The 20560-nt window shown below is 40.7% G+C and overlaps 1 protein-coding gene and 2 long non-coding RNA genes across 5 annotated transcripts; all 3 read left to right on the top strand.

Annotated features, from left to right (window-relative positions):
- Window positions 1-3724: 3724 nt before the first annotated feature.
- LOC148673317 (uncharacterized) lies at window positions 3725-6129 on the top strand. 2 transcript variants are annotated; one of them, XR_015935995.1, is made up of 4 exons: window positions 3725-4384; window positions 4533-4731; window positions 5275-5327; window positions 5974-6129. It is a non-coding gene; the product is annotated as an uncharacterized LOC148673317 (long non-coding RNA). The 2 variants fall into 2 exon arrangements; XR_015935996.1 differs by lacking the exons at window positions 3725-4384; window positions 4533-4731 and adding an exon at window positions 4769-5166.
- A 4734-nt stretch (window positions 6130-10863) lies between these two features.
- LOC148673316 (ribosome-releasing factor 2, mitochondrial-like) lies at window positions 10864-13565 on the top strand. 2 transcript variants are annotated; one of them, XR_015936196.1, is made up of 4 exons: window positions 10864-11013; window positions 11421-11606; window positions 12647-12771; window positions 13405-13565. XR_015936196.1 is itself a non-coding variant. In XM_088630842.1 (4 exons), the coding sequence occupies exons 1-4, from the start codon at window positions 10890-10892 to the stop codon at window positions 13531-13533; spliced, it is 555 nt and encodes a 184-aa protein (XP_088486968.1). In that variant the 5' UTR covers window positions 10864-10889; the 3' UTR covers window positions 13534-13565. The 2 variants fall into 2 exon arrangements, 1 of the variants encoding a protein (XP_088486968.1); XM_088630842.1 differs by having other exon boundaries at window positions 12656-12771.
- Window positions 13566-14700: 1135 nt separating this feature from the next.
- LOC148673315 (uncharacterized) lies at window positions 14701-18794 on the top strand. The gene is made up of 3 exons (XR_015936195.1): window positions 14701-14826; window positions 17687-17798; window positions 18697-18794. It is a non-coding gene; the product is annotated as an uncharacterized LOC148673315 (long non-coding RNA).
- Window positions 18795-20560: the final 1766 nt, after the last annotated feature.

The raw sequence follows: 20560 nt of genomic DNA, 5'->3' as shown, positions 1-20560 counted from the left end.
GCTTCCAGAGTGGAGGACAGCCCCACCGAAGGTGCTGACAGCTGGAGCTGCTGTCTTGTCATTTGTTTGAATGTGTTTGCTTGTGTGTATGAGTGTGTGCTGAGAAACCAGCTGTGAGACTGGGCAAAACTGAACAGTAATTAAACATTACAGCTTGGGTTTTGAATGGGGCACAGTCTGTTTCAGTTTTTTTCTTTTCTAGACTAGATTACTGCATTTCCTAGTCATTTTCATCAGTGAAAAAACTGTCTTTGTCCACAGAAAACACAGTAGCTGTTCATTATTGCTGCCTACTGGGTCTTATTTAGAGATAAAGAAATAAAGAATAACACCTGCCCACATTTTTCTCAGTTGATTTTGGCATTTGTACTTCGGCATGAGTGTCAGTGTGTCTGCTGCTGTGGGTTTTGAAAGGTGAAGGGTGTTGAGAAATGCGGACTTTGTTTTGCAGGGGTGACCTCGGATGTGAGTGTAGTGGAGTAGTGGCTGACCTATTCTAATGGGCCTGGTGAGCCTGAGGAGGACAGGTTGATAGTGGTGTCCCCTCCTGCTGCCACACCCCCGGGCCGAGTGCCCCGCAGAGTGTCCAGAATCCCCAGACGTGAGTCGGCTGCACCATTGGTTAAGATGTCACTAATGATAACAAGGACTGGCTCTGAAGGATAATTAGTTTTTCTGAGGAAAAACAAAGGAAAATTAACTATTAAGCCTTGATTCTTTGTTAAATTATGCATTATGTGATGCATTATGTGATAGTTAGCCCACAGAGGAATGATAATATCAGATGGGAATGCAGGCTTTAACTAATCTAATGTAGTCAATGGGACTCTGGATCATGATGATTGAGTTTTTGTAGTCAACACATTTGTAACATAGGCAGAGATGTGATATTTTTAAAGTCATACCAATTTGTTGGTGTAATTTCTGAGCCTCAATTTGGTGAGTTGCTTTCAGTCGAATCTGGCTATTATCACATTATTATTTTAATATTGTTGCGTCCATTTCAGTGATGCCTGTCAGGCATTGTAATTAAATCATACATTCCAACTCACTAACACTTTAAAAATAAAACAGGTGATGCAGTTATTAATGTCAGTTTTGAAATCTGTTCATAGGTTCTCAAGAGCTCAGTGCAGGTCTAAGTCTCAGGGCCAGTGCTTTGGTCACTTTGTCTCTATAGGAGTGTTGGGGAGCTCCCCTCGAGTTGCTTCTCAGCAGAGCCTGATGTCGTGCCCTGGGCAAGGCACCAGCACTGGCAATACAAGTGTCGAGCCCCTGGCGCGAGTCTATGGAAAGGCAGTCCAACACAACAGTCACCCCTACGTCGAGGAGGTGAGTAAGAGGCCTTTATTTCTCTTTGCTTTTGTTTTGAGTTTTTTACAAACAAAACTTTTGAGTTTGAAAATGCTCTGTAGGTCTTTCATTTTTGTGTTTCATCAATGTCCTAGTTTTTTATAATACCTTCTAAAGTATATTTATTTATAAACACTTCACATCAAGACATCAAAAACAATCAAGATTAGTAATAATGTCTCCATCAGCATACGTGTGTACTCTGTATACTGTAATGCCATAGCACACAAGTGTAACTACAGTATATTATGATCAAGTCCTGTCTACGTACTGACCTAATATTCACAACAACAGTATTTGAAGCCCTATACAGACAGTATTCTGGAATAGAATATTAGAGTATTTTAGATGTAAAAATACAGCCTGGAAAGGAATTGACCCAATAATAACAAACAGCAAAAATCTGTTCAGGGGTTCACTATATAGGAAATAACAATGATACAGGACTAATATGTTTCTTTTTCCATCTATAATATATTTGGTATTTGAGGGATTTGATCATTTTGGGACCAGCCAGATTGCTTACAATGATCAGGCACAGTTATTTATCTCAGAAATCTCAGAAATTAAAACATTTTTAATTTTTTTGTAGACCTTGGGGTTCAGTATATAGGAAATAACAATGAAACAGGACTAATATGTTCTATTTCCATCTACAGTGGTATTTGCATCAGTGGTATTTGAGGGATTTGATCATTTTGGGACCAGCCAGATTTCCTTCAATGATCAGGCACCGTTATTTATCTAAACATTTTTACATTTTTTGTAGACTCTGGTGGATAACTTGTGAAAGCCTTTAGCTTGCTTTTAGAAAACACCTATCAAATCCCTTGCATGGCACTTTCATCTATGTACTGTACTTAATTATATCAGCAGCATTATAGAGTTGCTGTCATATGGCTGTAAGTTATGTTACAGCAGCAAAATATAGAGGAAAATCAAAATAAAATGCAAGTATATGTATATGAATACTATGAATCACAATTCAGTGCTGTGAAACAATTTATGTCATGGGGTCCAACAGTAAATATTTCAGAGGACTCAAAGTAAAAACTTTTACCAGGACTGGTCCAGCTGGTCTCAAAACTGAGCCGGGCCAGGATTGCCCAGGGTTAACTTGTGCTTTTCTGTTATTACAGACACACAAGATGGGGCACGTCCAGGACCAGTGGAGGAGCGTGGGGAGTCTTAAGAAACGCCTGCGCATGACAGGGGGGGATGGATCTGCAGAGGAGAGGGATAACGTTGTAGATTAAACCGACCCAGGGACGCCAAATAATGTAGGGAAAACCGGTTCAGGGACGCCAAATATGTAATCATAGTGGCTCTCTGAAGGCACCAGTTCTGTAGGGTTTGGGCATTTACTGAGACAATTATTAATTGTAGCAGTAAATCACAAAGTTGATTCTTTTGATGGCTTTAGAATCCAACCATGCGACATAACTCAAACAACGCGCACACACAGGTACTAATACACGAGGATACATTTATTAATACATAGAATATGCATATAAACCTAACAGATCTTATCGAGAGGGTTATCAGAATACAAAAGGTATATTCGGTCAGTTACAAAGAGTTATACATATCAAGAGGACATACGTTCAGTATATCATTCATTAAGACCGTTTCATAAATGAACTTGGTTATAACTTCTACATTAGATACTCAAACAAGTACATAACTCTTAGGAATTAAATTGATATCAACTGGTTGGGATAACAATTGAATTCTCGAGCTGTAATGCATTGAAGTTGAATACTCATCCAATCTTTGGGGATTCAGATCTCCTGCGGGCACAAAGAAACAGTTGCAGGCTGTTGCTGTCCAATCCGCGCTCTCTGGCTCCGTGCTCATTGTTGGCATTAACTAGCAAAGTTTGTGCACAGGAGAAAAGATGACTGTGGGTCCCAGCAAGTCAGGAAGAGGACCGGTTTGTTCCTGATGAAGAGCTAGTTCTGAACAGTGATTCAGCTTTCCACAGTTCCGACCTGTTCACGAGGCCTGCTGCTGGCTACTCTCTGGCAACCTCCACTCTAGACTCTTAGAACAAAGGAAAGTTCTGGCACTCGGACACACTGGCCGTTCCGTGGTTGTCCGGGCTGAGTCTCAGGATGGTCAGGAGGCGCCCTGCGAGAATGTCCTGCCCTTGGGAGCCTTCTGCTCCTGGGCCGTCCTGCCCTGGAATTCTCCTTTGAATTCCCTTTAGAATCTGAATCTGAATCTTGTTGAATCTGAATCTGAATCTTGTTGAATCTCTCAGGCTCTCTGTGTTGCCTGTTTTTACCTGGAGGAACTTCAGCTCATTGATTGGCTGAAAGTTCCATGGGCATCAGAGTCCCACGTGGGTTACTCGGCCCTTCCAGTCCCTGATTGGTTGATCAAGGTGAGATATGAGTCACTTAGTCCTGACACTTAGTAATGCAGTCCAGATGTCCAACTGGCACTCCCTAGACAGATAGGCGCCAATGGATGACCATTGATCATGATAGCCAGGCTTAGCTAAGTGCATCCCCCTTTGGGAGCTGTCCTTATCAAAAGAAAACATGTTGCATGAATAGTTTCTCTGTGGCTGCACCACAGAGATGAACAGAGAAATGGGGCCTCATTTGGGAAGGCTCAGAACACTTAATTCTGCCTTATTATTAAGCCTCACCGCTACAACGTCTCTTTCTGCCTCTGAAGAGTACCCCCCATATCGCAGGTCAGATCAGCATCTCCGAGCTGGCCCTCACCCAGAGCCTTCAGTTTCTGGCCTCTGACGACTGGCATGCATAAAGCAGTACAATCAGCATCCAACTATTCCGCTTTCTTTGAATACAGTTCTGACTAGTGAAAATATAGACCTTGCTGCCCATAGCTCTATACAGTTAGACCTCTTTCTTTGTCCTGGTTGATATATTTCTTTCCTTTCACTGAATTAAGGGAGAGGAAGGTTGACGGACTGACCTTCATAAGGCGTCTGTTCCAGCATCACCCCGCCATCCTGAAGAGCAGACTGCACAATGTCTCCCAGGCGCTCGTGCAGGAGGTGTGATCTCTCCAAAATATTAATTGTTCATTTGTATGATTGCTTTTTACTGTTTTTGTATCCATTCTGAACCATTTATAGAGAATGGTTCAAGAGAGGGGTACAGACGAGGCTCTGCAGTGCTGGCGGTGGTTTGCCTTTCCACCAGGTGAAGAACTTGCGATCAGCTGTGTCTAGGATGGCAGTGGTGTGTCTGAAAGACATGTTCACCTTCCTGCAGAGAGGGATGGACCCGGAACTGGGCAACACAGTTAAGGTGCTGCTGCACAAAGCCGGAGAATCCAACACATTCATCCTTCATGTACCCCTGCTCGTGCAATCAACGCACTGCTGAATGGAGGTCTGAGGTGAGGGCAGAAATATACAGAATAGAATAATACCCAGAATCTTAGGGTCTGACTTCAGGAGCTGTGAAGGGTCATTTACGTTTCACGGAGCTTTAAATCAAAGCATGTACTAAAGAATGTTTACTACAATGCTAATATCCATTCATTTTCTAACCACTTTCTTCAGTTTATGGTCATGAGTTAGCTGGAGCCTATTTCTGCAAACAGTGGGTGTAAATCAGGCCAAACCTTGGACTTGTCACCAGTCCGTCACAGGACAGACACACAGACACGGACACGTGCACACTCACACCAGAAACACATGAGAACACACAAGCAGATAGCACCCCAGGTCCTGGTGGAGAGGATGGGCGCACGTAACCTCCCCAGGGAACTCACCAGCTGCATCCTGCCTGCTGCCACTCGGCTGGCACAAGACGCCTCCCAGGAAACCAGGTACAAGCTTGCTCTTTTCCTAGACGGGTAAGATGGTGATTTCCTTCAAGGAGCCAGCTTTGCAACTCCGTGGTGCAATGAGTCTCATGCAAAGATTTGTCATTTCAGACACTTTGGACAGCGGTTGCTGTCTTCCCTGAAGCACCGACTTTGAGCAAAAGGTACTGTCTGTGATCTGCGGTCCTGTATTTTACAGTACAGCTCTAATTTTAAAACAGAAACATTTCATTTCCTTTAAATTGAAAATGTAGGTCTAAAATTTATAAAATCACAATCTACATTCACAAACACTTAATAGGGGACAATATACATCATTAACAGCCGGACTGTTTAATTTATTAAAATGAATATTACATGTAGTATGTGCTCTAGAAACTTGCAGATGATTAAATATTGTAATACATTTCTACCAATGCATTTTTTAGGTTATTCTTTTTACATTTATAGTACTTAGCACAAAAAACTAATCTGGAATATTTTTAGCTTCCAATGTATTTAAAGGTATCGCTTACTAATTAAAAACTACTTTATTTTTGTCAATGTATGTTATTCATAATCAGTGAATGAATTAAAGTCATTACTGAATTGTGTGAAAGATGAAAAATGAAAGTACTGTGGCAGGCCTGTTCTGGTACACCCTTAATTAAATGCAGGTGGGCTGGAGCTTGAGGCTCCCAGTGATGTTGCTTGACTGATTGATGGACGTATTGTATTCTGTATGCTTCATGCACATGATCACCCAGCCCGTCTGTCTATCCTGGTGCCAACTTCCACCTTTACCAACTCTCCCACCTTTGTGTCTGTTAGACTTCCAAGTGGAAGAAGAGACGTAATGGTGGAGAATGAAACATCACAGTGAAGACATCAGAAAAGACAGAACTTGTGTTATTTGTGTTTATACTATTCTCTGCTGTTTCTTGGTGGTTTCAAGTGCTTAATAAAGTCGTTATTTTGAAATCATAATTGACCTTGCTTCTCCATTCTTTATGTATTGCCTGTGGCTCATATGCCTTAGAATGTTGGCTCAGTACTTGTTCAAGCACATCATGGAAACATAAATGCAGTGGTATTGCTGTACTTACATTTATTCCCCACCCTTTCTGTACTGTATGTATTGTTATGTTATAGTTATTTCTTGAACTAATTTCTGCCACTAACGACAGTCTAAGTTAAGTTGCTGAAGTTGAAGTTGCACTTCCTTTTTAGTTTCTACTTTTACTCCCAAGTTTGATTTACTGTTTATTATGAAGATGTCTATGGCGTTAACTCTGTCTATCAATGCCTTTGAAGATTTGGAATACTTGAATGGGTCCTTCTGAGAGTTCTTTTAACCTGACAGCATAGGAAATTCCTTTCAATCCCAGAAAGTATCTGGCTATTTTCTTTTGACTGATTCAATAGATCTCTTGTGTAAACACCATTCAACACAAACTTTCCAATCACAGTATACTTGTCCAAAAACAGAATCTTACCATTGTTGATACAGTATGTTCTCTTCAGTTTGGCTTGGATGTGTGGTCCCTTCAGGAGTATATTTTGATTGAGTGAAGGATATTTTGCATGTAAATGAGTGAAAGATTGTGGAAACTCTGAAGCAATCTGAACCCTAACCCTAACGCAGATCTATAGCTTGGGTTATATACACTGCATTGCCCTGAGGGAGAATGTTGTCAAAAATGCCCTCAAAGAAAATGTTTGCAAGAAATTGATAACACTTATCAAACCCTTGCATTTTGCATGGAATGTACATGTATTTTATGGAATAAAGCCCAGAGTTTTAAGGTATACCTGACTGTTACCATAGTGCGTAACTAACTGGAACACTGCGGGACCGCTGTGTGCATACATTCACACTGCGAGAAATACTGGTCAATATGGGTTCGTGCAAACAACCCGCATATGACCACAGGAAGTCAAAACATCATTGAAACAAACTCAAAGTAGTCTCCAGTTATCTAGCCTATAAGCAGGGAATAAAGCTTGGATTTCTGAAACCCTTTCTTTATGTCCTGTTTTCATTCAGGTAAGAGTCAACTATATACTGTACACAATACTGCTGACAGACAGACAAAGCCTTGTGGTGTGAATCTTTTTTCTTGGTTTTATTTAAAGTGGCACTATGCAGTGGGATGCTGCTCATAAGCCAATAGCATTTAAACGACAATACCTAGAATGCTGCAACTAAGTGTTTTACACACGAGGCAAGTCCTCTGACCTTTCCCAGCCGTGCTTTGGGTTGTGAAAGTTTTTCATTTTTTTAATGAATCGACACTTGACACATGCCTCCAATGTAATGAATCTTTATTACTTTTTCTTATCAAAAAATCAATTTAAACTCTCTAGTTATTTTTAAACTTCTTACTGAACTATGGAACAGTTGCAGGGTTGCTATTTCTCTTCCATATTGGCAAACATGGAAAAAACTAAAATATAACCCTATTTTAAATGTAAAGTTTTTTTTTCCTTTTAAAACAACAGAAGTCTTCACATCTGAGGAAAAAATGAAGACATCATAACTTAGGAGAAGTCCTCATTGGTTGCAAAAATGATAAATTTTAACGAAACATTTTGAAATATAATGAAACAAATTAAACATTGCTATTTCTCATGGCCATGAGAAACCCTACAGTTCGCCTACCAGCCCAGAGTTGGTGTGGAGGATGCGATCATCTACATGCTGCAAAGGGCCTACTCACACCTGGACAGGGCTGGCAACACTGTAAGGATCATGTTTTTCGACTTCTCCAGTGCCCTCAATACCATCCAGCCCTTACTTCTAAGGAGGAAGGTGGAGGAGATGCAAGTCGATCCCTCCATGACCTCGTGGATCACTGACTACCTGACAGGCAGACCACAGTCTGTGAGACTTCAGAACTGTGTGTCTGAACAGGTAGTGAGAAACACAGGGGCACCTCAAGGGACAGTTCTTTCTCCATTCCTCTTCACCCTTCTATACTTCGGACTTTAAGCACAACTCAAAGTCATGCCACCTGCAGAAGTTCTCAGATGACTCTACAATTGTGGGATGTATCAAGGGTGAGCAGGAGGAGGAGTACAGAGGACTGGTCAGCAGCTTTGTGGAGTGGTCTGGGGTGAACCACTTGGAACTGAATGTAACAAAGACAAAGGAACTGGTGGTAGATTTCAGGAGGAAAAAGGTCAAACCTACTCCTGTCTACATCCATGGGAGTGGCGTGGAGATGGTGGACTCATACAAGTACCTGGGAGTGCACATCGACGATAGACTGGAATGGTCTAAGAACATCGAGGCCATCTATAAGAAGGGACAGAGCCGACTTTACTTCTTGAGGAAGCTCAGGTCCTTCAATGTATGTAGTAAGATGCTACATATGTTCTATCAGTCAGTGGTAGCGAGCGCCATTTTCTACGCAGTGGTATGCTGGGGCCCTGGGATTAGAGCAGTGGATTCTAAAAGGCTGAACAAGCTCATCAGGAGAGCAAGCTCTGTCATACGGTCTGACTTGGACCCCTTGGAGGTAGTGGCTGAGAGGAGAATCATGTTGTCATGGACAACATCTCCCATCCCCTCTATGACAGGCTTGTAGAAATGAAGAGCACGTTCAGCAATAGACTGATTCATCCACGGTGCGACAGGGAGCGCTACAGGAGGTCATTCTTGCCTTCTGCTATAAGACTGTACAATGCATCCACCTTGTGTCTGAGCAGAGGCAACATTGACAGTGATCTGTTTCTGGACTGAACGCATCTACACATCTACTGCTACATCTGTTCTTTTTCTTTTCTTTTCCCGTTTACATCCGTTTTTTGTGCAATACATGCCAGGGACCCGTGCAATACATTTATATTTATATCTTTATCTATATTTACATCTATATTTACTGTATATTCATATGTGTGATACAATTTTTCTGCTTACTGTTCTGTTCTAGTTTGTTCTTTGTGTGTCCGGACTGTGAGTAGCTCTTTTAGTGCACCCTCACTGTACTGATTGTATTGTATGTATTGTACTATTATTATTATTGTATCATTTGTTACACTGTGGCTGTGTTGACTGTGTAAAGCTGCTGTTGCACTGCAATTTCCCTCACGGGATCAATAAAGTATCTATCATAAAAAGCCACACACACACAAAAACCTTTTCAAGCTACGCTGCGTGTAAGTTCAAAACATCTACCGGTAATACATGGAACTAATGAAAATATGTAGACCTATGTTTCTTTCACAGTCTGAGTAACAAGCAAAACAAAATCCAAAAAATGAAAATTTTTGGAATTTAATAAATCCCAGTCAGACCGATGTTTTAGGTCTCAAAAAGAGGACATGCTAAATGTCACACCCCACACTCTCCCTCACAAAGGCCATTACATTCCCAAACCCACTGTTTCACAATCTCATTCCTAATTGAACCCATCACATTCCCACATGCACCAGGTTCCATAAATTCTCACTCCCAGACCAATTATCCAACCACGTCCCTTTCCCTTTAGTATTTAAAGTTCCCTCACGCCAATTTATGCTCCCTATTGAGAAGCCTCCCAAAGTATCCTCTTGTGTGTTTCTAAATTTTTTGATTGATCTGCTGGTTCCTAATCTTTGCTCCTGCCTTTTTGACCATTCTCTTTGGATTTTGTTTTTTGGATTGTCTTTCTGGGATTTCCCTAGTTACTGGACTCAGTGCTTCTCCAATTGACTAAGTCCATGGATTATGTGTTTGGATTTGTCCCTGTGCTACTCCACATTATACAGGATTTGTGGTTCTGCATAAGGATCCTCTTATTCTGCTGATTGGTTCCCTGACACTAAATACTCAGCAATGACATTCATTAAATGCTCTCTTTTAATCAAATTTACACACATTTTTTTTGTGTTGCCCTCTACTAATAAAGTGAGCAGAGTTTGGGTTTAAGGTGCATTCAGACCCAGCTAAAAGGCTTTGTTTTGGCTGTTCTGGATGACTGACTGGCCTGAAAGTTAAGGCATTATTTTCCCATGTTTTCAGCTTGTAGAAAAAGAGTAAAGATAATGTGCACACCTTCCTTTGATATGTCTAGTGTGGAGTTGTCTGTCTTTCTATAGCTCAGATAAACCTGAATGATTAATTGATGCAGAATTCAATGATACAGTAAAAGATGGGCATCTAACAAACTCAGTTTTATGTTCCACTCAAGGAAACTCAGTTATGGTTGGCCATTTATAAGAAAAGATCACTTTATTGGCCATATTCAACTTCTTGTATAAGGGATTTGTCTTTTTGCATACTCCAACTTGCTCTCCATGAGACACGGACTGGGAGAGAAGCTTGAGGCTCAAGCGCAGTGTCAGCCATTTACAGTATAAAGCACCCCTGGAGCAGTGGGGGTTAAGGGGCCCTTACTCAGGGGTGTATGCTATCCTTGTATAATGTGTGATTGGATGTGCAGAAGAATTAATTTATTATCTATATGAGCCTAAGTGGGATTTAGATCCAGTTATGACCATAAGTGAGAAGAGATGGGAGTTCATGCCTAGTTATTTAGTAAACATAAACTAATTTTCGACCATAGTCTTTTGATGTTGTTAAGGAAGGGCTAAGGCATTAGAAAGCAAGGCATTAGCAGGACACAAGTGCCCTGCAGACTCCAAAGTTGTTACAACGCAAGTAATAGCACCTTGGTACAGCTAACTGTTGTAATTCAGCACCTAATTTCTACTGTTTCGTCAAATTAATTTGCCTTATTCTTTCAAAGACTGTACTGTGTGGAATGGGGGAGCTACACATTGAGATCATTCATGATCGAATAAGAAGAGAATATGGCATTGAGACTCACCTTGGACCACTACAGGTGGCCTACAGGGAAACCATCTTGCAGTCGGTTTCCACCACAGGTATCACATTCACACCTTGGCACAATATGCCAGTAATATCTTCACTTTGACAGGTAACAATTGCTTGTGCTGTACAGTATATCAGTGGACATCAGTTTCTTAGAGGGCTCATCATTGATAACATGTCACAATTCCTCTTCACAAGGATATAGGATGTGTGTTCTGCAAAATGACTGCAGGTTTTTTAGGTGTCTCAAATCACATGTCAGCATTTCTGCCTGGTGTGCATTCCAGCCAATATTTATGAAAGTATGGATTGTTTCTTTTTTCTGTGTCTGTTAGTAGAAAATGCTTTCGTTTTTTTCTTTCATTTCCCTACCCTCTACAGAAGCTTGACCCATTCTAATCTGCTGCAGAGCCTGCTGTTCTGAAACTATTCCTGAGTGTCGTCGTTCTCCCTTTGTCAGACACATTGGACAGAAGCATTGGAGACAAGAGACACCTGGTGACAGTTGAGCTGGGAGTGAGCCCCTGCGCAGAGGGTAGCTCCACTGCTGCCCCTGCCATCAGCTTTGAGGACAGTGTGGAAGAGCAGCTTCCTTTGGATGTGAAACAGGCAGTGGAGAATGGAATACAAAGTGCTTATCTCCAAGGTAACGGGGCTCTTAAATGGATTTGGGCTATCAGTGACAGGCAGTTTTCTTTGGTTATTGAAGCACCATTATTTGGGTCAGTTTCAGATTCTGATACCAAGAATGGTTTCCAATATAGAGGATGTGTACTATAGCTTGACAAAATGTCCAAAAAATGTTTATCCCATTTGATATTGCAATAATAAAGTCATGTATGTGAAGGCTCACCTTGAAGCATTGTTTTTAAGCACTACAGTTTGCATAAACTCTGGTTGTTTACATATCTTTTGTTTTGAACAACTTTTCATTTAACTTCTTAAGAGTCAGTAGTGGAGATCAAGTTCTGGTGCTAGGGTGTCAATTTTTACTGACGTGTTTGAAATAGTGATGTACATTCTGTAAATTGTATAAGTCCTCTAGAATTATACTTTCATATGTTATGCTGTCTAATTAACTAAGGTAAGGAGTATTTCATATTTATGGTGTATACACAGCTGAAGAGAGGTTCTGAACTACTCAGCTTGAATTAGGTAGTGTTAAATGATGATGTATGGGTGTGAAAGCTAGACCCTGAAAAAAGCTGACCGAAAGAGGATGGATGCTTTCAAGCTATTGGTGCTAGAGAAGACTGTTACGGATACCATGGACAGCAAGGGTCACCAATAAAGAGGTTCTGGAGCGCATCAAGCCAGAAATCTTGCTTAGGGAAAGATCACCAGACTCCGGCAATTGGAGAAAGCAAATATGCTTGGAATGGTCAGTGGAACAAGAAGACGAGGCCACCAAAGAACGCGGTGGCTCGACGCCAACAAAACGGACACTGGTTTAGCTATAGAACAGCTGAAAGGGAAAGTCCAAGACCGGAAAGCGTGGCGAGAGATGGCCTATAGAATCGCCGAGAGTCGGATCCGACTGACCGGATAACATCATCATCATCAAATGATGATGTGGATGTGTAGGTGCACTGTCAAAAAAGCTTCTAAAAAGCTGCAATTTTACATGTTTGTCCATGTGCTTTCTACATATGCAGCCATTTCCTGATTCTCCAATGCCATTCAAAGTAATTCCAGGTCCACTGCTGGGGTTCCCGGTGCAGGATGTGGTCACTACAGTTTACTCTGTCAGCATACAGCCTGGGACATCAATGGCCATGGTCTCAGCCTGTGTGTCTCGCTGTATGCACAAGGTAACATTTGCTCAAAAGGAAAAGATGAAGACTAGGATAATCATGCAGCACAATACAATTTCTTCAACCCGTTTGAAATCATGATGGAAGGCTCATTTCTAGAAAGTAGTCCCCTAAATGAATAAACCGATGAAAGAAAACATGAGAGAAATATATGTAGAAAGAAAAGTCATTGCTTATTGCAAGACAGAAGTTAAAGATGCAATTGTTAAATGTTCTGAGTAGCCCAGGGCACAATACATAGAGGTTAGAAGTGTTGTGCTGTTTTTTACAATTGGCTTTGTTAGACCAATATGCTAACAACAAAATCAGTTTGGTTTCTTTCAATTTGATTTAAAAATACAACTCAAATATCAAATGCTATATTAAATGTTTATTGCTGCAATTTAGTCTTAATCTATTCAAATTTATCGATGAATAGACGGGCCAGAAGACTGGGTTTTTAGTGACAGAATAAATGTTTATATTTTTTATAGAACATTTAAGCTTGTTTGTCCTTCAGGTTTCATTACAATATGGGCATTGTTGTTTAAAAACATATTTAACAAAGTATTCATCAGGAAACAATGGAGTGTGATGGGAGTGAGCATTTCTTTACAAAAACGACTTTTCTTTTGTTCATCTTTCTCACAGGGTTACTTCACAGTCCTTTGCGCTCTGACATCTGGCACTGCCACCTTCACACTGGAACTGTCCAGCTACGAAGCCATGACTGCCCATGATCAGAACACCCTTCTCAGCCGAATGACAGGAGTGGCATGAAGCCTTCAGCCAAACATGTTTGAAACAAGGAGTACAAGAAACTGTTTAACTCTTGAAAGCATCAGGCTCATACAAAATGTAAACTGGGCTTTGTCTTTTAAGAAGGGGTTGAAAAGACCTGCATTTCCTTTCATGTGTTGTCATCCATTTTGCTGCAGGATATAACTTTGGAAACACACTAAACTGACTTCAAAGTTTGGAATTACCAGCTACAATTCTCTTAATAAATTATGTACAAAAGCTCTAAGAGTAGGATAGGTGATTGTTATGGATAAATTAAGATGTACTGAACAAAGTAACATTTTACACACATCAATAAAAAATTAAAATGCAGAAGCATTAAAAACGACCCCAAGAAAGCTAGTGCCTTCTTCTTTCAGTCTTATTTCCACAGTGGAGTCTTAGGTCATGGTTGAACTGAGTTTAACGGGACATATTTTAACATGGAGTGTTGCTAGGGCTGCAAATATCAGTACCTCTTCCAACAGGAGACACTTTAATGTTCAAATGCGGGACTTTCTGGGTCACAAGGGTCGGCTGGCAACCGTACTCGCCTCAAAAGCAAAGGAGTCCTCACGCGTCATTCTGTTGCGGTGGGAGACATGAGTGAGCACAGTGTTGATGAGCAAGTTGCTCAAACCTAACGTTTCCGAAGGGGTGGAACTGAAGTACGGGAATAATCACGAGGGTGGAGCATCGATAGTGTTACACCGAGATAACAGATTTGCAACTTTTTTTTTAGTCAAGAAGCAATGCAAAGAAGAACAATCTCCCACTCCTCCTCACTGAAACATTCACCGCAGTGGCAGCTCCTCCACCTTCTTCATCTCAAAACGCGACTCTAGCTCCACAAAAAAGATGAACGAGGTCGGATTTTGTAATTGGAATTGCATTTTCCAAATTCCAAAGTTGCAAATTTATTTTTATTTCTATTAATAATGTTTAATCTTCGGGTAAAATATTTGTTTCACCGGAGCATTTGTTTTCAATTAACCTGAACGTCATTTTCGCAGATCGCGTCTTATATAGGTCACGTGCTCAATCTGTAAAGCGCCACGCAGCGATCAGCGCGTCATCTCTGAACTCACAATTGCATTATTACTGAGAGAGTGACGGATTGCTCAAGGGGTTAAAATGATCGTAGTTTCTCATAGATCATTGCTTTAGCTCATTCTCTTCGTCAGGGCATATATAAAAAAAACGTATTGTACGCCCGGTAGTAATGGTCAAGAGAGTGGCAAACTATTGCAGCAAAACCTTCCCGGATTAGGAATACCGCAGCAAAGCAGAAAGGTACCTATAGATTTTAGGAGTAGTTACAGTACCCTTTAAGAGAAGTTGCTTTCACTGAGACTTTATCTGGTATAACATTAGTGTTTCACTATTTTTCTATTAGTTAGAAATAGTCTGGTATAATATTTTAAAAGTAAATTAATATGACGTGCGTGTAACACAAGAACAGTAAACTATGGTGCAGAAAAAAAACTTGCATGGCAGCGACAGTCTTTTATTTTTGTGCGGTTACTGCGCATCTGCAACCCTGCAACTTGGTAAAGATCAAGCGAAGTGTATTTTCTGAATTGGACTGCTTGTTTCTACACTGTGTAACCAAAGTGGTAAAAAATACTGTTTTTTTACATTGGGTGTCCGCGGAAATCTGTCGATTTTCCGTTACGACCAGCTTCAGTAAAATGTCGTGCAAACGGTGCCCTTCTACACGCTACTTTGTGCAGAAGGTATGCAGAGGAAGAAGCATGAGAGCACCAGAATGAGCTCCCGTTTAACTATCCTGAAAGCAACGAATTCGTTTGATAAAAATCGATGTGTATATCAATGAAGATGTAAATTTGTACAGTTCAAGATTTGTAAAAACTTGTGGGAGGGCATGGGGGTGTAGCGACGCTTTCCAGCACGTGGTGAACCGATGCGACCGCCTGTAAGAGATGGGAGTCGCAAACACATCATTGTCCGAGGATCGCAGCAACAGAAACGTTTTTTTCAAGCGAAGCAGTATCTTCATTCATATTTTTATCAATAGAAATACAAACATACCCAAAAACGATATAGAAAAACAGTGGGGTGTGAATTCGAGCACTGGTCTTGTTACTTTTGAATGTGTGCTTACTTCATTCACCTACTGTAAGACGTTTTTTTTACACCAGAACCACACATCGTATTAAGAAAATAAATCTTTCCCGTTAAACATCTAGTAGCCAGTTCTGTCTAGTTCTTCTTGTGCCAGTTCTTCTACAAAACGTCACCCATGTCATGAAATACAGTACATACTCTGTATGCACAATCCGTATCTCTACTGAATTTCTTTCAGACTTCAAAGTACCTTTTTTTCTTCTTATGTTTTATGGTCCCAATAAATTAATTCCCTGATCACACTGTCTTTTCTTCTGATATTGCCAAGTTTTTGTCCTTTCTACCAGACTATGAACAGTGCATGATAAGGCTTTCTAGTAGTCTCACCTTGTAGTCTGTTTTCAGATCTGACCTTAAGACCCTGGCAGTCACATAGATCTTATGATGTATTCTGCATGTTGTCTTCTGTATATTGATTTATTTGGTACAATGATCTCTCCTGAATGTGCACTTTCCTAAGAAACAATGTTTTCTGAAAACTGCTATGTAAAATAAAGATTAATAATCGGTATACATATCACATAGGTAATATCAATCGCCAGACAGGATTGTACTATAGGCATCTGGGTGTTTATGATGATTTTTTCATGTTAATTAGAACAATAAAATTACAAACAAAATGTTTGGGTATAAAACAAGAAGTGTGTAGCTTACTCCCTTCAGCATTGAAGCAATACATAAGGTTTGCAACAGTAGTAAAATCTCATTTATAATACTGCATTCATTTGTATTCACCATACCTCTAAACTTACATTAGGTAATTAAATGTTCAGACTTTTATAGTTCAGTCGATTGGTGAATCCATAAAAATGAAAGATGTGAGAGATATTCTAGTTTTTAAAAATCCAAGGAGTGTAGATAGATAGGGTCAAGCAGTTTTTGTAGCAAAAGAGCCACAACTTGAAACTAAAAGAGAATTAATTCTTGAAACATGCTGTGGTATTGATGCTTCAATAAAATGGCTGGGCTGCTTGTTACTTTGGAGAGCTGTGGGTGCTTTTAACAGGATTCCTAGTTAGGTGTCTTAAGGCCCAATCTGGGCTCCTTGAAGTAGCAGCTAGAAATGGGATCTATATACAGTACAGTTAGGGGTGGCTTCTCTTTGTTCTTCAGATTACAATCTGTATGTCTAATATTTTTTTTAAATCATCAAGGAGCTGAGTTGCATTAACATTCATCTTTTATAAACATGCTGCTTATAAACTCTGCAAGTACAAATCAGCAAATAGATAATATTAGCAGTAAGTACAGCCCCCTATTACTGTTTCTCCAGTTGTAAATTATAGAATAGAACTGCCTGCTTAGAGTTTGCTGCATTTTGGTTTATGAAATCATTAAGAAGAGATTTAGGACAGTCTATACAGGTCTGAATGTTTGTAATCCCATATTTTTCGTGTTTGATTTATACATTCCATTACATCTGTCAATATGCGATGTTACTATTGTAATGCTTGAGTTGAGTACAGATAACACATCACAACTCTTTGAGGAGTTTTGCTTGAGTGTCAGTTTTAATACTTGTCATTTTTAAAGTAGCAAATCAGAATAGTTTGTAATGAAAACTGTGTTAAGTAAGTAGACTGGATCCAGTGATATCACTGTCCAAATTTGGACATTTTATTGAAGCAAACAGGATTTTACTGTTTGGACTCCTTGGAAGAGAAGGAGATTACATAAGCTACTACTGTTCTTGAGTCCTCAGGTTCATGTTCTCAAAAGAAATGAAAGTAGAGATGATGAGCTGAGAACTGTACTTGAATACAAATTATCACTATATCAGCTGTCTGTCAACATGGTAGCTAAAACTGATCTACATGTTTTAAATGTCTCTTGCACTCTTTCTACATCAAATATTTAAGGATATTCAGATTCAATTACAGTACATGGAAATGATAAAATATGTAAATTAGTAAAACATGCATTTGCTACAAAAACTGCTGTTTTTCTGGAAATCAGACATTGAGGATTAACAAGCACTAAGAACTTCATTGTTCCTGCCTCTCAGATGGACAGAGATCCCTGGTCTCCCCACCTGAGTGGCTCCTCTGAGAAAGACCTGCAGTTCACTAGAACAATGAATATAAGTCAGAAAAATGCCAAACGTGCCAAACGCATTGGTAAGTACCTGATTTATACTTTCTAGACTATTAATTTCAGGCTGAGTAATGAGTTGAGAACTGTAGTTATCAGTGTGTATACAGTCTATTTTGAATTCTTTAGCTAATTCTGAATCCAGAGAAAAAGGAGTAATTTAGGCTTGCATTAACTCCACCAAAATCATTCCAAACATTTCTGTCCATGGTGTGGTAAAAGAAAGTGAAGTACATTTCCCTCCTTGTGTGAGGAAAAAGACATGTGCTCCTGGTAGGGAGTAGTCTGTGTCAGTAACATGCAGTATGTTGGCAGGGCTGGAGGAGGTGAAGTGGGTTGTGCGTGTGCAGTGCTATATGCATGAAACACCAGGCACATTGAGAGGTCTTGCATGATTAGCAGTTGCTGAACAAAAAGATTTTCTGCTGTCCCTGTCAGAGCTGAGGATGTGATCAAGATAAATTGAAATTAAGACTAAATTAACAGAGCTTTGATGGGATTAACCTGCTTTGCCAATGTGCACTGATTCCCATTATTGGTGTTTGTGTGGTCACCTGTTTTGTTGATTCCTGGCTTTTCAATGCATCTGCCCTCTGCTGCCTCTATTTCTTCTCCCCTGTCCCAAACTCTGTCATGGCAAAATACAGTAGCAGCTTGTTCTGAACTTGGCAGCAAGCTAGGGAGTAAGATTATTCCTCTTCAGAGACTGATATTTGTAACTGATCAGTATTAAAGCAATGTTTCTCAACCCTGCTTCTGGAGTATCTTTTAGTTTTCCTTCCAGCTGGTGGTACAGTGGTGAGCACTGGCTCACTTCCTGGCGTGCTATCTGCAACACTAAATTAAATAAAGTGGTTAGAAAATAAATGTGATCTAGTTGCTTTTTTTCTTTTTCATGAATGCCTTTCCTACTGTGTCCTTCAGGTGAAGCCCTTGAGAATTGCCCTGTGCTAACTAAAGCCACGCTTGTGCGTTCTCGCTGTTTCTCCAATGGAATCAAGCCTGTGCCGCCAAACGCCCAACCCAGGTCTGTCCATGACACACGGCTCTCAGAAATGTACACATTGCAGACACATTCAGAGCAATTAAAATGCTGCCCTTACAGCTCAAGACGGTTGTGGCTTTTATAAACAGTGCACTGAAGCTCGTTTTCCAAACTTGTTACTCAGTTTTTTCTTACTGCCACACAGGTAGCCTACTACTTTTAGAAACATCTTTTCTGTTTTTTTGTGGGGGCTGGAGTGAAGAGTGTTGATAAAATTAGCTTGTTGTTGTCCAAGCTTGCATCTTTTGTGGTTTTATGTGCTTCAAAGCAGGACTGTGAACTTGGCAAGGGAGTGAACACAGTTGACAACACTGCTCCAACTCTGTAAAAATGACAGAGCAGTGTTTATCATTTTTTCACTTTTCTCCACTGTGTCTCCATTTGTGTCTTGTCTGCAGGTCCGATAACTCCCCTTCATCAGTAGCAAGGCCTCGCTTGGCTGGAGTCCCCTCCAGAAAGCTGATGGCTGCTTCGAGAGTGGAGTACAGCCCCAACCAAGGTGCTGACAGCTGGAGCTGCTGGCCTGTCATTTGTTTGAATGTGTTTGGTTGTGTGTATGAGTGTGTGCTGAGTAACCATCTGTGGGACTGGGCAAAATGGAAAGTAACCTAATCAGTACAGCTCTAGGTTTGAGCAGTACAGGACAGTAGAGGTTGAAACTTCCTGTCTGCTGGGACTCATTTAGAGTTAAAGAGATAAAGAAATAAAGAACTTGCCTATTTTTCTTCTTAGTCGGTTCTTGCATTTGCCCTCCTGGTGTTGAGGTTGGTGCGAGTGTCAGTGTGTCTGCTACTGTGGGCTGTGGTGTTGTGAGATTGGTGAAAAGGGTGACATTTCTGAAGGGTGTTGAGAAATTTTGACCTTGTTTTGCAGGGGTGACCTCAGATGTGAGTGAAGTGGGACAGCAACTGATCTATTCTAACGGGCCTGCTGAGCCTGAGGAGGACAGGCAGATAGTGGTGTCCCCTCCTGCTGCCAGACACCCGGGCCGAGTGCCCCGCAGAGTGTCCAGAATCCCCACATGTGAGTCGGCAGCACCATTGGTTAAGATGTCACTAATGATAACAGGGACTGGTACCAGAGTTACATACTGTACAAAAGCTCACTGGTAACAAAAACTCTCTCATGGCCTGTAAAGAGGGATTTATTACAGACTTGATACTATTTCTTTCTGACATCCGACCTTCGTAACTGTACAAAACAAAAATAAACTTACCTTTTTATCCATGATCCAGGATTCTCCAGCAGCATTGAAAAGAAATGTTATTATAACTAATAACAACTAATCTGTTTCAAAGACCTTTAGAACTCTCAAGGACTTGTGAACTGATCTGTAGACAATGGGCACAAATCAAGCCGCGCTAGAGATAACAGCACAACCCAGGATTTATTGAACTCTGAGGTGTGGCCATGCCAGTTCACATTACTGTACACATTACAGTTCCAGCTGTACCAACACACCAACAGATGGCGTGACAGAGTTTTGAGTATTGGGTGTGAAGTTTTGGTTCTGTAAGGCAGTAGATCATCAGGTGACAAAAGCTCACAAGGTGATGATATCTCCAGATTCACCGAGAAAATCCCAAGGAGCTCCTTCAGAGTAAGCAAACTCATTTGCAGTAGATTCTGGCCAGAATACAGGTGGGTTTTGTTTTTGTTAACCCCAGCAACTCTGCTTCCCCCACCCAGTTATCCCAGAGCCTTGCCAGCCCCAGGTTTCAGGGAAGAAAGGGCTCCTGAGGA

Source organism: Lepisosteus platostomus, chromosome 4 (assembly GCF_059453375.1).
Source record: "Lepisosteus platostomus isolate fLepPlt1 chromosome 4, fLepPlt1.hap1, whole genome shotgun sequence".
NCBI lineage: Eukaryota > Metazoa > Chordata > Actinopteri > Semionotiformes > Lepisosteidae > Lepisosteus > Lepisosteus platostomus.
This window is presented reverse-complemented; position numbering and strand designations above follow the sequence as displayed.